Source organism: Symphodus melops (genome assembly GCF_947650265.1).
Source record: "Symphodus melops genome assembly, chromosome: 12".
NCBI lineage: Eukaryota > Metazoa > Chordata > Actinopteri > Labriformes > Labridae > Symphodus > Symphodus melops.
The window spans coordinates 2,755,106-2,769,856 of NC_136702.1; the positions used below are offsets into that span (position 1 = coordinate 2,755,106).

At 44.5% G+C, this 14,751-nt stretch overlaps 1 protein-coding gene across 3 annotated transcripts; it reads right to left on the bottom strand.

Moving 5' to 3' along the window:
* Positions 1-63: 63 nt before the first annotated feature.
* Positions 64-13,525, bottom strand: rnf17 (ring finger protein 17). Of its 3 annotated transcripts, XM_079357819.1 has the most exons (37): positions 13,356-13,525; positions 12,350-12,462; positions 12,123-12,220; positions 11,892-11,973; positions 11,718-11,807; positions 11,521-11,624; positions 10,954-11,122; positions 10,748-10,824; positions 10,331-10,405; positions 9,625-9,872; positions 9,405-9,500; positions 8,893-9,051; positions 8,626-8,797; positions 8,387-8,528; positions 7,726-7,913; positions 7,474-7,603; positions 7,211-7,373; positions 6,897-7,012; positions 6,383-6,500; positions 6,148-6,265; positions 5,649-5,909; positions 5,373-5,523; positions 5,015-5,127; positions 4,746-4,836; positions 4,528-4,649; positions 3,928-4,099; positions 3,318-3,429; positions 2,885-3,048; positions 2,470-2,589; positions 2,279-2,359; positions 1,787-1,909; positions 1,636-1,692; positions 1,352-1,462; positions 1,137-1,260; positions 919-1,054; positions 562-748; positions 64-386 (listed from the first exon to the last, which is right to left on the bottom strand). In XM_079357819.1, exons 1-37 carry the CDS (start codon positions 13,420-13,422, stop codon positions 291-293), a joined length of 4,746 nt encoding a protein of 1,581 aa, XP_079213945.1. In that variant the 5' UTR covers positions 13,423-13,525; the 3' UTR covers positions 64-290. The 3 variants fall into 3 exon arrangements, 2 of the variants coding, with proteins under 2 accessions (XP_079213945.1, XP_079213946.1); XM_079357820.1 differs by lacking the exon at positions 12,350-12,462 and having other exon boundaries at positions 13,356-13,509; XR_013780274.1 differs by lacking the exon at positions 64-386 and having other exon boundaries at positions 621-748; positions 919-1,050.
* Positions 13,526-14,751: the final 1,226 nt, after the last annotated feature.

A 14,751-nucleotide genomic window follows, 5' to 3' on the forward strand; every position in this document is an offset into this window, starting at 1 on the left:
TTTAATGATTGGCGTTAAACTCCAGATGTATCAATTGACAAAGACACCCGCAGACACGTCAGCCAGCATTGGAAGATTTTAATCTCCTCTTTGCACAAACAAGTCATCTCACACGAGTCGAAAAGAGCAGAAAAAGAAAGTGCAAAGTCAACGCTGCTCACTCAAACACAACAGCCCAACTTCAAAGTAAATCTCTGCTACACAGATTACAGGAACATTATTAAAGTAAAGGTAGAAAAAACTTAAAACAGCAGTAAAAAATGAAGATCTGAACAAATGCAGCACGGCTTTCAGGCGAGTTCAGCGAGTCCTTGGCTCACCAGAGCGAGGTGGACGAGCTCTTCGTTCTCGTCGTACAGCAGCACTGTGAGCTCTGGTTCCTGCGCCTGACAAGACGAGAAGAAGGGCACAAGAAGGTGTGAGGACCCTCGGCGTTTAAACAGTCAGCTCAAACACACAAGCTCAAAGTTCAAGACGCGATGAACACGCTGAGCTGCAGCGGCGCCCCGTCATGACATCACGTCTCTGTATGAGGAAGCGTTTCAGACTCCAGTCTCTTACCACGACAGAGGCTGTGATGTTGCCGTGTAACAGGTCCATCATGGCCATCGTGGCCTTCACGCTCCACCCGGGGCTGTAGGGCAGCATGCCTTCCTCCGTCCTGACGTTGGGAGCCTTGAAGCCGGCGACTTTGACCTTGAGCGCCCGTGACGGAAAGCTCAGCAGCTCGGCCGGCATCTGCCGCAGCCTGTGGAGAAGCGAGAGATAAAAACACCACCAAAGTTAAGGGTTCAACCTTTTCAATACCCGTCGCTTAAACGCTAAAATCTTTATTTGAATGATAATTATGGCGTTAATGATTTTAAGGTTTGTGTGAATAAAAGCAGCTCAGTTGAAGTCTAGTATCTGGGTTCCTACTTGCTCAGAGGCAGAGTGTCGTCGGAGCCGAAGTCGACGTGCTTGACCAGGATCTTGACGGGCTCCGCGCTGGTGATCCTGATCAGCTCGGCTCTGTAGTACATCCCGTCGCTGTACTCTGCCAGACACGGGCTGCCTGGACACAAACGGACAGCGTGAAGTCAGGCGTGTGTGAACTCTGCAGAGAGAGGCGGTGGGAACACGCGTGTTCATGTTACCGTGAGGGAAGCTGCTGAGTCGAGGCAGACTGTTGATGTCCTGGTTGATCCTGTTTAGAGCCTCATCCAGAGTCTCCCCGTCCACCTTCACGTCGCCTGCTCCCTCCAAAGGCCACAGGAACAGCTGATCGGCAGAGAGGTGATTTCATTACTGTTAAAGTATCATTAATAACGGTACATCTGGTTTGTGAAGTTGTTCAGTGGATCATAGTGACCTCATTCGGGGTCCACAGGTGCTTCACCCTGACTCTGAAGCGCTCTCCTTCCTGGGGTAGGTTTGGGTACATGAAGGGCCCCAGCATCGGCTCCTCTGGGTCCCGCAGACCCTGAGCCAAAAAACCTCCATATCAGTGTTTAATTTATAAAACTCTAAAACGTGCGTCTGTAAAAGCCTCGTCTTTATATCTTTATCTATAAAATGCCCGAATTACCCCGATGATCCAGAGAAGTAAAAGCTGGAAAAGAAAGAGGGTGAATCGCTGATCGAGATCAACAATACCTGAGTGTCGATGTCCCAATCGTCCAGGAGAGGAGCGGGATTGATCACGCCATGTCCCTGCAGAGAAACACTCTCCTCATTGGTTACGTTTGCTCGGACTTTCTTAGTTTCAGGAACAACAAACACAAAGCACGGCGGATGGAACACAAACCGTGTGCGCGGGAACTGCTCGCTCCATGGAGGCGTATTCGTGGTGACACACGATCTGGCTGAGGCTCATCCCGTCCAGGAAGATCTCAACTGCGAGCGGACCTCTCGGGTCAGACGGCAGCTCCTAACACACACACACACAGTCAGTCAATCAGTGGTAAGATTTCCCAACGACCTCAAACGCATCATACAACCTCCGTTCAACAGGCAGAACTCTCTAAGTGATGTTCTCCTCTTTTCGTCAGGCTGCTGGAGTGAAGCCGACGTGTGACGTACTGATCATGTGATATTCCTAAATCTTACTGTTTATTTTACAGATCTGAGCGCTGCACTGAAGGAAGCCCGCTGAAGCTACATGGAGAGGCGAGGCGGCGATGAAGGACGATTACAGAAGGGTTTGAAAGGCAGCTTACGTAATAGAATATGAAGGTGAGAAGCCTTTCTCTTTATGTTTTTATTACGGTTTTGAAAAAGGTCTTATTTGTTGCTGTACCATGATTTTCATGTCCACACAACGGTTCAGCAGCAACTCCTTGAGCAAGGCCACGGCGTCCAGGTGCCACTGATTCCCAACCTGAGGAGGCAGAATGACCAGAATCAAAAACAGGAGGAAGCATCGACGCAGAGGGAATCAGAGCTTTGTGCTCGGACGGACTCGGACGTCCGACACGCACAAACACTCACAGGGTTGATGCCGTGCAGCTGGCAGGGCATGCAGAGCTGAGGGACGTCGTCACACAGCAGCATGGGGTACACATGGACCACCGGGATGTTCTCCACCAGGCCGTGATCCACATATTGTACCTGATAACAAACGCATCAGCAGAAACAACTTTTCATTGACTTCCTGCAGCGTGAAAATGTTCAAGTTGTGTCTTATTATATAAACCAGGAGGAAGTTGTTGATCAAACATTTTGTGGAAACAGGAAGTAGTCCCATCACAGATGATGAACAGATGCGTTTAAAGGTCAAACATAGAACTAGAGTAAACAGATTCTGTCTCCAGCTATAAATCTACATGTTCATATATCCACCAATCAAATGTTTGTAATTCAGGTTTACTCAAGATCAACAATGATGTTTGTGTGTGTTCCTGACCTTGACGTGTCCCCCCAGCACCTCCAGCAGCTGTCCTCGGTACCACAGCATGTCCGATCCGATGACGGCACAGCCCCGCACTGACTTCCAGGTGTAGGGCTTCTGTCTGGGTAAAGTCTTCATGCTCTGCTGGATCCTCTCCCTGAGCGGCTCCAGCTGACACTCTGAACCAAACGCCAAGTGTGTACAGTTTAGACCCAACACACACTCCTCCTCTCACAAATGAAACTCCAGAGTCGAGACAAAAACACACATCAGGGCTGTCTTTTTTTAAAGATGTGGGTCACTAGCTACTGACAATGACTTTCTTAAAGAATTCAACTCAGAACGTCTGTGTTTACTTTCCCCGTCAGGGTCATGTGTCAGACTGGTTGATGTTTTGTTGTTGAATCGGTGGAAGCTGCAGCTGTCACAGTCGAGCTCTGATTTGCACCTGCATTCTGCGTCCGGGCGTAAATGATGCCGTCGTCTCCGACGGCAGAAACACTAATCTGGATGTGGCCGAGGCACGGCAGCTCCGGGGGCTGGTACAACTGAGTTTTCACCTGTACACACACACACACACACACACACACATACAGAATACAACCTGAGCTGTGGATAATTACTGCAAACATTTCACTTTCAGTTTATTAGTTTTGGACTTTCACCAAAAAAGCTTTTTCAAGCTGATTTCTAAAGGTAGAGAGTGAAATACTATAGAAGAGAAACTCGGCTTCAAGACTCTGCAGCAATATTTCAACAAATGAATATCAAGTCCAACATTTGGTTTTCATACCTGGTCCTGGCAAAACAGAAAAGTCTTTATCAAGTAAATCTTTAGAAACATGGTTCATTAAAAGCTAACAGCCCCGCTCTGTACGGATTCTCACGCCGGGGACCGACGGCAGACATTGATGGAAGAAGTCCGGACAGTCACAGATTTATTTTAACGTAAGGATTTTGATTTTTTACTTTTACACCTACCCAAAAAATCGTACCCTTAACCATTCAAGACGCTGAAATCTTTTCATTTCGTGGGCGTATATTAAAAAAAGATTCACCTTCTCTGCAGATATGATGATGCGGGGGGCGGGTTTTGGGGGGGACGGACTGCAGTCCGGGGAGAACTGATGAGGGACAGGAAGAAGACCGTCAGCTGATGGGGAGTTTTTTTTGTCTCCATCCGGACCAGCGGTTTGCATCACTCTCACTGGAGACTCTGCGTCAGCGTCTCTGCAAGAGGACAGAAAAAAAACACAAAGGGACCACGGACGTTACAGTCATCAACTTAAAAAGTCATTCTTACAGTAACTCTTCGTATATTTTACGGCTTTGTGTAGGTAAGACAGCAGACAGACAAGAGAGAGAGAGGAGGGAATGACATGCAGGAAAGGAGCTTCACGTCGGACTTGAACCCGCGCCGCCCACTCAGCCGTACATGGGCACATCAGCCCTCCGCTCCAGAAGACAATATAAATGAACTATTGGCTCAAAGAATGACGAGAAATACGGCTTTAAAAATCCTTCCAGGTAAATGTGACAAGTCCAGGGAAAATCAGTTCAAATTTAAAAGAAGAACAGAAGAAAACATTTGAAGCAGCCCATCTTCTACACAACGACATTCAGACGGGTAAAGACGAGACAACGAGGCACACGCACACCTGGGTTTCCTCTCCCTGAGGGCGAGCCCCTCACTGGCCAGAAAGTCTGCGATGCTGACAAACTGTCCCGTCCTGTTGGAGCAGAAGAGAACGACGGGCTGTGGACGATCCTCCGTCAGCTCCTGGAAGACGAGGAGACGGAACAAGGTCAGCGAATAAAAAAAAAAAAGGCAGAGTAAAAATAAAGATGAGCAGGAAGAGAGGAATGAAGGGGAAACCTTGATGGTCATAACAGCCGAGGCTCCGGTGAGGTAGTAAGAGATTAAATCGCAGGATGTGGCGGTCCAGGTGGATCGGCCCCCTGCTGGCCTGAAAGACAGATTAGAACGGTTTAAACAACCCGTGTGAACATCTCTCCAGGATGCTGTTTATCATCTGCACTGCTACATACAGACGACAGATGGATGGATGAAGATCTGTCATATCATCATATAGACACTGATAGAAAGTTTAGCCTGCGCTCAAACATGACAGTGAACATTTTCACCTGATGTCAGTCAGTGTGCACTCCAGCACCAGGGAACCGATCAAGTAGGACGGCAGCGTCCGCAGGTTGCTGACGTGGACCTTCACCTTGTTGCCATGGTCACAGCGCAGCACCTGTTAAGCATCCGGCCGAGAGACGGGGGAGACACAGCTGACATTTCAAACCCTCGCTCAGGGAAGTAAACGCCTGGTTTATTGCATCGTTCACACTGACGTCCGATACGGCAGAAACAAATTCAAATAAAAAAATAAAAAGGCTGACAGCTTCACGTGGAAAAACACAAAAAAAGACTTTACGCGGTGGCTCGTAATGCCTGAAAAGTCTGTCCTCATCCGCGGAGCAAATCGCTTTTTATTACCTCTGCGATCTTGCTGGATGTGACGTCGGTGCAGATCTGCCCTCTCTCCCAAACCCCGTTAATCTGAGCAGCACAGTACATGTCTGCCTTCCACACCGCATCCTCGTCGGGCTCCATGAGCGCACACTCCTTCCTCACTAGCTCACACATCCTGTAACATGTAAAAAAAAAAGGTTCCTGTGTTAGTGAGCTGATGTGATGGTTGGTTTTCTGTTTCTGATTGTGGTTGTTGAAGTTTTTGGCGGTATCATATGTGAGCCGTCGTTTCCTGCTGACCTCTTGAGCTGAGAGTCGTACTGGGTGAGCTGGACGTAGAAGCTGCTCGGGGAGTTGACGTGGCTCACTCTGACTTTCAGGTCTTTGAGCTGAGCAGGAAGCTTCAGCTGAGGCTGAAACTCCTCCAGCTCCTCCTTCTCCTCCGTGCTGGGATCTTTGTCCGGGGTGCCGCCGACGCCGCCTGGAGCCGAATCAAGGTCGAGCGGAGGGTCCCAAATGGCGGAGTCATCGCCCGCAGGCCTGGAGTTCTTGGACTTCACTCTGCCAAGAAGCAAAAGAGGAATAAGAGGCGGCAGTGAAAGAAGAAGAAGAGAAACAGAGAGCGAGAGAGAGGAAAAGTTTTAGATAAAATAATAGTTCAATATGAAAGTACACAGGAGCACGACTCTGACTCTTTGTTGATTAAATGACTGATGAGATGATAATTGTCCCTCGCTCTGTTCTTACTAAGACCACAGATAAATTCTCTGCATGTGTCATGGTCAGAGGTCATTCTTACTCGTCTTTGAAGCAGGCGAGCTTCTCTTCGATCAGCATCTGGCCGATGTTAGCGAGTGGCCCGTTCACATCGCTCTCGAACAGTTTGACCGGCAGAGGCTTCGTCTTAAGGACCGGCCCTGCAGGGACGGAGAGAGGGGGGAAAATAAACCCAGAGAACGAACACACACACACACACAAAAAAGGGATTTAATAAATGATAAATGAAATGATAAATATTTGAGGAGCATGCAAACCTGTGGCAACAATAGTGACGAGTTTCTGATGAGCCAGGCTGATGAATCTGTCGGTGCAGGCTTTGGTCCAGCTCTCTCCTTCCACAGGTCGCACATCTGACAAACAGCAGTGTATCGCCTGGACGCCAAAAGAGACAAATACATCTGACTAAACCAAGCAAAACCAAAAACACAAATACGAGGCACCCCATATTAGACACTGCTTTACCAAAAGAAATCACATTCTGCAGAACAAAGCCACTGCTGAAATGATACCAGGTTTTTTTTTCGTTTCAATACGGCAAAAAAATATAAAAAAGTCTGGTGCAGCTATATATTACATATTAGGTATATATTAGCTGTTTTTAGTTACCAAGATCTTCAAAATTATCAAAAAATTTAGCAATCTTCAATGAAGATACAAAACGTTTTTCAATTGCATGGCCAGATATCAACATGAAAACATTCGTCTTTTTATGTTTTCATTCTTTAGAGGAAACAAATCAATAAAATCACGCACAAGACGTTTTCTCACCATTGAAGGAAGTGCAAAGAACTCATCTTTGATCTTCCTCAAATCGCTGACGGATAAGATTCCCTTATTGCCAAAGTCAACGTAGCGCACCTCCACCTTCCTTCCCCCAGGATGACCTTTGACACACACACACACACACACACTATGACATCAGAGTATTCAGCTACTTTACTAAACACCAGTACAAACAATACACCAGTATAAAATCATGATGTGCGGCGTCACACTGTGATGAGCAGCTGAAGAACTTTTACATGACGTCCCGACAATAAGCAGGTAACGTATCCGTGTTTGTCACACCGACTCGCCCTCACCTATGACTTGAGCTCTGTACCACTGCTTGTCCTCGAAGCGGGCCACGTACGCCTGCTCGATCACAGGACAGTAGACTTTGAGGTCGTCTCCTTCACTCTCCGCCGTGGCGTTGTAGCACTCCTGGAGCTTAGCTGACAGCAACAACGACTCCATGCTGTCCACCTGGTGGAGGAGTGCGGGGGTTCAAATTAAATGGAAAAAAATAAATTAAATTAAATGGAGACAAGCATTTGTTCCAGGTGCACGTCTGGTGCCTATTCACCAGCTGGATGTAGAAGTCAGCAGGGCTGTTGATGTGAGACACCACAGCGGTGACCTCTTCGTTGACCTTGGGATACACCGGAGAGTAGTACAACAGGGGCTTCCTGCCCAGAGACACTGTAGAATAAAACCTATGTGCAACATGTAAAAACATCGACAGTGAGACAATGACAATTTGTGAAATTCATCATCCGATCACGTCTGAGGAATAGTCAGAATTTTTCTCTGGTAACTCTCGGAGGCTCGTGTTCACCTGGCCACCTCGATGAAGACGATATACTCTCTGATAGAGATGGGCACGTCACTCGACTGGTCCATGGGAGCTTTTCTTAAGTCCACCAATAAAGAGTCTCTGTCCTGACCCAAAGGACGCATTTCCACCGCTGCAGAGCCGACCACACTGGCGAACTCCACCCGAGCCTCCTTGCTCCAGCCCTTCGACTACAGAACACACACAGTATATACATATATATATACACACACACACACACACAGCTCTACCTACTTCTGTTTAAAACATAAATTAACATCTTAAAATGCAATCTCACTTCAAAAAAAGAAAAAACACTTTTGGCTGTTTTCCCTGCCCGCTGAGGAAAACGACCTTAGAACAAAAGCCGCCCACTTCTGCCCATTAAAGGACATGAGTGCAGGGCTCTGTGGACACACACACACACACACTTTTCCTCATAATGATTTTCTAACGATGTGATTCTATGGAGTTGTAAAATCTAGTTCCTGTGTTTTTCAGATATCTGTCTTTAAAATACCTCACAGATCATATATGCTGCCATGTTTCTTTTATTTTCTGACATGTGTTTGAAACTCGAACGCAACAGCACAGATTTAAAACTAACAAATACAGAATTTGGGGAAGAGAAGATACTAAAGTCTTTACGTTGAAGAGGTCTTACCAAGTCATATGGGACCAGGTCTTTGAATGAACACCTGATGGCCTGAGGAGCAAACTGACTCAGCTCTGCATTAACGGACTCACACACCTTCCTCAGGTGGTTGTTGACCGCCTTTAGTGACGACTCCGAGGATCCGTCTTCACTGAGAGAGAGAAAAAAAAAAGTAATGTAAATACATGTTAGAAAGAAAGTATTAGATTAAAAAGGGCCACAAAAAGAACATGAGTAACATTGTGTACCTCGGTATGGTGAAGCTTCTTGTTTGGCCAGAATCAATGAAGAAGACTTTGATACTGGCCAGTTGGGACACTGGGCAAACTTTTACAGACTCTTCACATCCGATCTGTGTGACTGCCACCACACTGGCCCGACACCAGAGTCCCTCGCTCCCCTTCACAAAGACCACGGAGTCTGAAGATCAGGGGAGAAATAAAAACCCCACCACGTTTAATGACAAGGATGCTTGAACTCTCCGTCCGTTAGAGACCACACGCTCGAACACGTACCAGTCTCCACTCTGTCATGGGAAGTGAAGCGACAACTCTCCCTGCAGCAGAAGTGGTTAATCCTCCGAGAGAGCACCTCGCTCTCCCTCCTCTCGGCCACGTAGCAGACATAGAAGTGACTTGGGTTCACAATGTGGGTGACCACAACCCACTGGGTGACTAGGATGGTAGAAACAGGAAAAAGGAAGAGAGTGGGAGGAAATGTTGGGTGTCAAATATACAGTAAGTACAAATGAAGAGAAGATGGAGTTGAACAAGCGGAAGGAAGAAAGGGCATAACTGAGGGAAGAGCAAGGCAGGATAGGTGAGAAGGAAAGGGATGAAGTGAGAAAGGAGGAAAAGAAGGAGACAATCTAATTTGTGAAGGTTTCCAGGTTAAATAAAAAGACGCCTGACATAAGAGGAAAAGGGAAGGAGACAGAAGAGTTTTCAGACTAACGGACAGTTCTTAGATCTGTCTGTTTTATAGTTTAGAAACATTCATGCAGGACTTGTGTTATATTTCTCCCCACCACTTCTCTTGTATCCGCTCGTCTGATTCACATTTTTCCTTTTCCTTTGGGTTCTCCATTTGTCATTAGCCAGTTCAGGTCCAGTGGGTGGGTGAGCTGCATACAGGTAGAACACATTAAAACATCATTCATTTCTTTTCAGTCTTCAATAATAATAATAAAGTCAAACAGGGAGCTGTGAAGGAGCCCCACCCACACACACACACACACACACACACACCAGGCCCTTTTCCCTCATCTATGATCTCCTCCACGATCACGTCTGGAGTTCTGAGGTCTGAGATCGAGCTGTGATCGGAGAGCTGGAGCTTCTGACGAGGTCTCGGGCTTGGAGTGGACGCTTGTGGGCTGGGCGTCTTGCTGTGGCTCGGTGAGGTATTGTTACTGTTCCCGGTCTCTGCGCGCTGCCAGGACAACTTCCTGTTGGAGTTTCCAGGCTGCTCGCCTTTTGGGGAAAACTTGCACAAGCTGAGAAGAAAAAAAAAAAAAAGTGTTTTCAAAAGGCGTGAGCCACGTGAGATAAAAGCCATAAAGTCTACATGAAGAACATCTTTGAGATATATGTACACTTATTAGTCAGATGTTAAAGTTAGGAGCAATGTGCAGCAGAGGCAAATCGAAGATGGAGGAAAGACAACAGCATTCAATCTACAGGATCAAACAGAGTCCGCCCGATTAACAGCAAACATGACCGAATGTTTGAACACCAGAGGAAAAAGCTGACTGTTAAGTTCTCATAACAGCTGATCCCCGTTTGTTTTTGGCTCAGCGTAAAGCAATGATCCAGAAATTCAGAGAAAAATGGACATAACTACTCTAACGTAAGAGAGTTGCATTACACCTCTAAAATAATAAAAATAATTCTCCTTCACCGAGGACGATTGTTGGTGTCAATCACATGATGAATGATGATTCTGAGGACTCACCGTCTTGGACAGCTTGTTTCCATCTTCAGAGACACCAACAGGTTCTGGTTTTGACCCTCTGACTGGAAAACATATCTTAAAAAACAACAAATCAAAACCATTATTGTAAATCAAAGCAGATCACACAAGTTTGTAAGGCTGCCCGACTTCATGTATGTCTAAAACCAAAAAGAGAAATCCCGGTATGCACGTTTCTTTTTCTGCCTCTCTAAGGCCTGGTGTCCACCTCGTGTCTTTTTTTCAATTCATTCCAATGAGCAGACAGTTTTTTGCAGCCCGCAGAAAAAGCAAAGCGCTGTAGTTTTTTTTCTTTGACCACTTTAAGTTAAAAATCTTTTCAGAGAGGCCGTGCTGACGTATTCCCTGTAGTTTTGCCTCTTCTTGTTATAACAAACGTTTAGGCTTAAAGTTACAAACCTCAGTCCAGAGCCCATCGTGATGGATTCCATATCAAAGAGCTGCTTATCCACAGGAGCCTGCAACGTCTCCAAAACCTATCAAGCGCGCGCGCACACACACACACACACACACACACACACAGGCAGTAGAATTCAGCAGTAATTGGACTTCCATCAAACAGCTTCTGAATGTGTCATTGTACTCTGTATGAATGGATTTCCTACCTTATCCAGGGTGCAGTATTTCTCGAGGAAGGGAACTCTGCGCACTTCTCTGGCCATCTGCATCGCGATCCCCAAAGACTTGATCCTCTCCTGGACACAGCACAGCTCTGCTTGGCTGCTAGAGAACCGCGCCTCCAGTTTAGACAGCTGACCAAACTGCACCTCCTTCCTGTTGACATCAAGATAAACAACCTTCACAATATTTGTCCCTTTCTTCACGTCCAAAACCTTCAATCAACCCGGGGAACTTGATTTACGCTGATTTTCATGTTAGGAAGTTGTACACTCTGGACCAGGACCCAGAGCCGAGTACGCTGGCCCTGAAGTCTGGTCTCGTTTGATCAGTGTGAACCCAGACGGATTCTTGCCATACTCGGGTACCGCGACAGAGTCTTCTTGAAAATGTTGTCTTGTGCAACATTAATGTGTACTTCATGCTGCCCACTGTAAGGTACTGTGTACATACACAAAAGCAGGGAATGATAAGTAATGTGAAAACAGAGGAGCAGGAGTGATGAAAGGGGAGATCAAATGAGCTTGGTGTAATGTTGACGTGTTTATCCATACCACTTTTGAATGGCATGTGAAGCCTTGTCTGCTGCTTGCTTTATCTCAATCTCGAGACGAGCTCTGTCACTTTTTACTTGTTCTTCCAGACCCGTCTTCAGAGTCTGCAGATGAAACAGAGAAAACGTTTCGGAGGTTACTGTGGTGTGATGTTTTAAACGGTGCGTCCAGGAGTTGGCTTCCAGCTGTCTTTTTACTTTCTGGATGTTTTCCAGGAGAGCGTGATTTTCTGCCGCCTTGACCAACGCCTCGTCCACAGCCCTCTGAGTCTTCTCATTATCCGCCGGCTGAATAAAATATTACGAGAATCAAATCACACATTTTGAGCATTCTGATACATTTCTTTTAGCTTTTGTAAATCAAAACCATACCTGCACATCCTCTATGTTCGCCTCAGCGTCTGTGAACGCTAACTTGCTCCTTCTGCGATTCTTGAATTTCTCACAGCGATCGCTTTAATGGATAACAAACCAAAGTAACTACCATGTTTTTGGGTTGTTTTTTATTTTTTACATAACTTTAAAACAATTTTAAACAAGCAGAAAAAAGTTGCTCAAAAGACTTTAATGTGGGTCAGTGTAACACTCAAAAACAAGTTCTACCTTTTCAACTTGTTCATTTTGGCCGTGTAGATGAGTCCGATGATCCGGCTATCTTCTGGCAAAGCGTTCACGCCGCCTTCAGGGAGGGTCGACTCAACCTGAAAAAGTGAGACGGGTCAATCCATTTAGTGGCCGACAAATTCAACATTTGCAGCCTTGATTTGAATGTAAATCACGAATGTTTCCCCCCCTTTCCAGCTGCCAGAGTACGATCGCAGACGATTTACCTCACAGTCTGGACATTTAATGGCGCCGTCACATTCAATGGACTGCAGACAAGATGTGCAGTAGATGTGGCCACACAGAAGCACACGAGGGAGGTTGCTGTCAACTTCATCCTCTAATAAAAAAAAAAAAATAAGTGGACAAGGAGGAGTAATGCAATTCCAGGTTAAGTACACTTCTGTACAGTACACTTCTATGTTGTTCTATGTATTCTGTACTGGAGGCATAACTCAAAAAAACTGTCCATGGAGATACACAAGTCTGCTATAATAATAAAGCGCCCAACAGTGAGTAATAGTTATTTTGATTTGGTATCATTGTTAATAGAAGCTACAAGGAGCCTCCCGCTAATCTTTCCTGCTGTGGTAGCGAGACAGGAGTTCAAGGTGTGTTCAATGACAGGCTTTAATCAATTCAGATGATGGCAACTTCCACCACTTGACCTTGAATGTCCGCCATTTTTCTGCAGAAGTGGCATCAAGTCAATCAACTCTAAACTCTGATGCTTGATGTTTTCTCCATGCTTTTTTCGTTTTAATTTTTTTCAATGGAAACACAAAGCATACAGTCACACACATAAAACATATAACGTGTTTAACTCAGTATCTTAACAATTCCCTCCATGTACATTTCCCAAGTCTTTTTTTTTCTCGGTAGAAACAAATAAAACCAAGAACAGTTGAGAAGCTCCAGAACATTAGGAGTGATTTTTGATTTTTAATGTTTTTGACCAAACATGAAATATCCAATAAGTTTGTTTTCACTGTCAAATACATCCTTCTGACACCACTTACAGAATATGTATATCAACATTATGATATTAATGAGATGTAATTCCACGTGTTATTTATTCTATAAATACTTACTTTTTTAGGTGTAACCAAAACATCTACCTTTTTACATGTTTTGAATTAACCTGATATCTCGCTGCTATCGCTGGTTAGCTAGCTAGCATGACTTGCTAATTTCGTTGGCTGTTGAATTTTATAAACGTGTAAATAATCCTACCAGGCAGGCTGAAAGCCCCTCCACATAGCCCACACACCACGGCCCTGTAGTTGTCTCCTCTGTCCATTATTTGTCTTTTTTTAATACTTTTTTTTTGAGGGGGTTACAACATGAGACATTCAAGTCAATCGGTCGGTTGCCTTTGCCACGTGATCGAAACGCGTGATGCGTTCATGGCCAAGCGGAAAATCTAAGATATTTAAATTACTATCGGTTAATGTTTCGATTTCAAATTGCCTTTCTGCCTTTATAATGTTTGGGTTTGATGAGCTGTGTCTTACCTTATAGCAACAGATCATACTTGTTACTATTCAAATTGGCCCTGCTTTTTTATTTTAAAGATAATTTGAACGCTAATTTTGTAATATTAAATTTATTTTTAGCAGATCTAATTAGTGTTGGTGCATAAAGAAGTGGGTATACTTTTATTTTTTTTCCCAAAAACTTTTTTTTATATGAAGACAGTCCAGAAGAGCACAATTTTTTTAGTCTTACGTCAGTCTATAACAGGGGCCTGTTATAGACTGACATAAGACAAAAAAAACCTAACTGCATCATAATAATGAATATTGTGAATCAGAAGGGGATTACAAGTGAGTATACTCAGTATATCAGGTTATACCCTGTGCTACACACACAATACAAACAAATACAAATAACATTTATGACATAATGAGAGGAATTGAAAGAGGGCAAACACATTTATATATCCCAGGAAACATTTCATCGACAAAATGATCACTAAATTAAGGTATTAATGTGATTGAACCATGACATGTGTATCATATTTACACAAATAAATAACAACTAAAAGCGTTCATTACATATTTATAGCATCAGTATCTGTTGTCACGTGCAGGGTCAGTGAGCTGTAACACAAAGGATTATCTTATTTTATGTTATATTACGCCACCATTTATGAAACAGTCTCCTCCGTGAACACTAGGTGGCGCCAAAGACTGAAGCAAAGAGGCTGACACAGGTGTTTAGACAGCTGATGAGTTCACAAAGGATAGGTGGAAAAATACCTCCAAAGGCTGAGTGTAATGAATAGAACAGCTAATTTGGCATCAACATTCACCCTACAGAACATCTCCACTCCCTTTGTCTTTAGATCTATGGGTTAGTTATTTCCACAGATGGTGTATTGATATTTAGACTCATTTTTTTGACAAATGATTTTTGTCATTATTTTGACTCATGGAAAACAAATTCAGTATCAAAGTATGTGTTTCATATAGGTCTTTTATTTATTTATTTTTTACCATTAAATTAAGCGAACTCAAAGAGTGCTTGTGTCATTTAATAATTTTTTTAATCTGTTTTGTATTTACTTTTGTATGTTCCTTATTAATGTATTGTTTTAAAATATTACATTTCAGTCATTTAAATTTCC

Excerpts from the sequence above, each read along its gene's own strand:
- rnf17 (XM_079357819.1), bottom strand. The coding sequence starts at position 13,422 with ATGGACAGAGGAGACAACTACAGGGCCGTGGTGTGTGGGCTATGTGGA. Across the intron at positions 11,808-11,891 it reads CGAACATAGAGGATGTGCAG|CCGGCGGATAATGAGAAGAC; the intron begins GTATGGTTTTGA and ends TATTTTATTCAG. Across the intron at positions 8,529-8,625 it reads AGAAGCTTCACCATACCGAG|TGAAGACGGATCCTCGGAGT; the intron begins GTACACAATGTT and ends TCTCTCTCTCAG.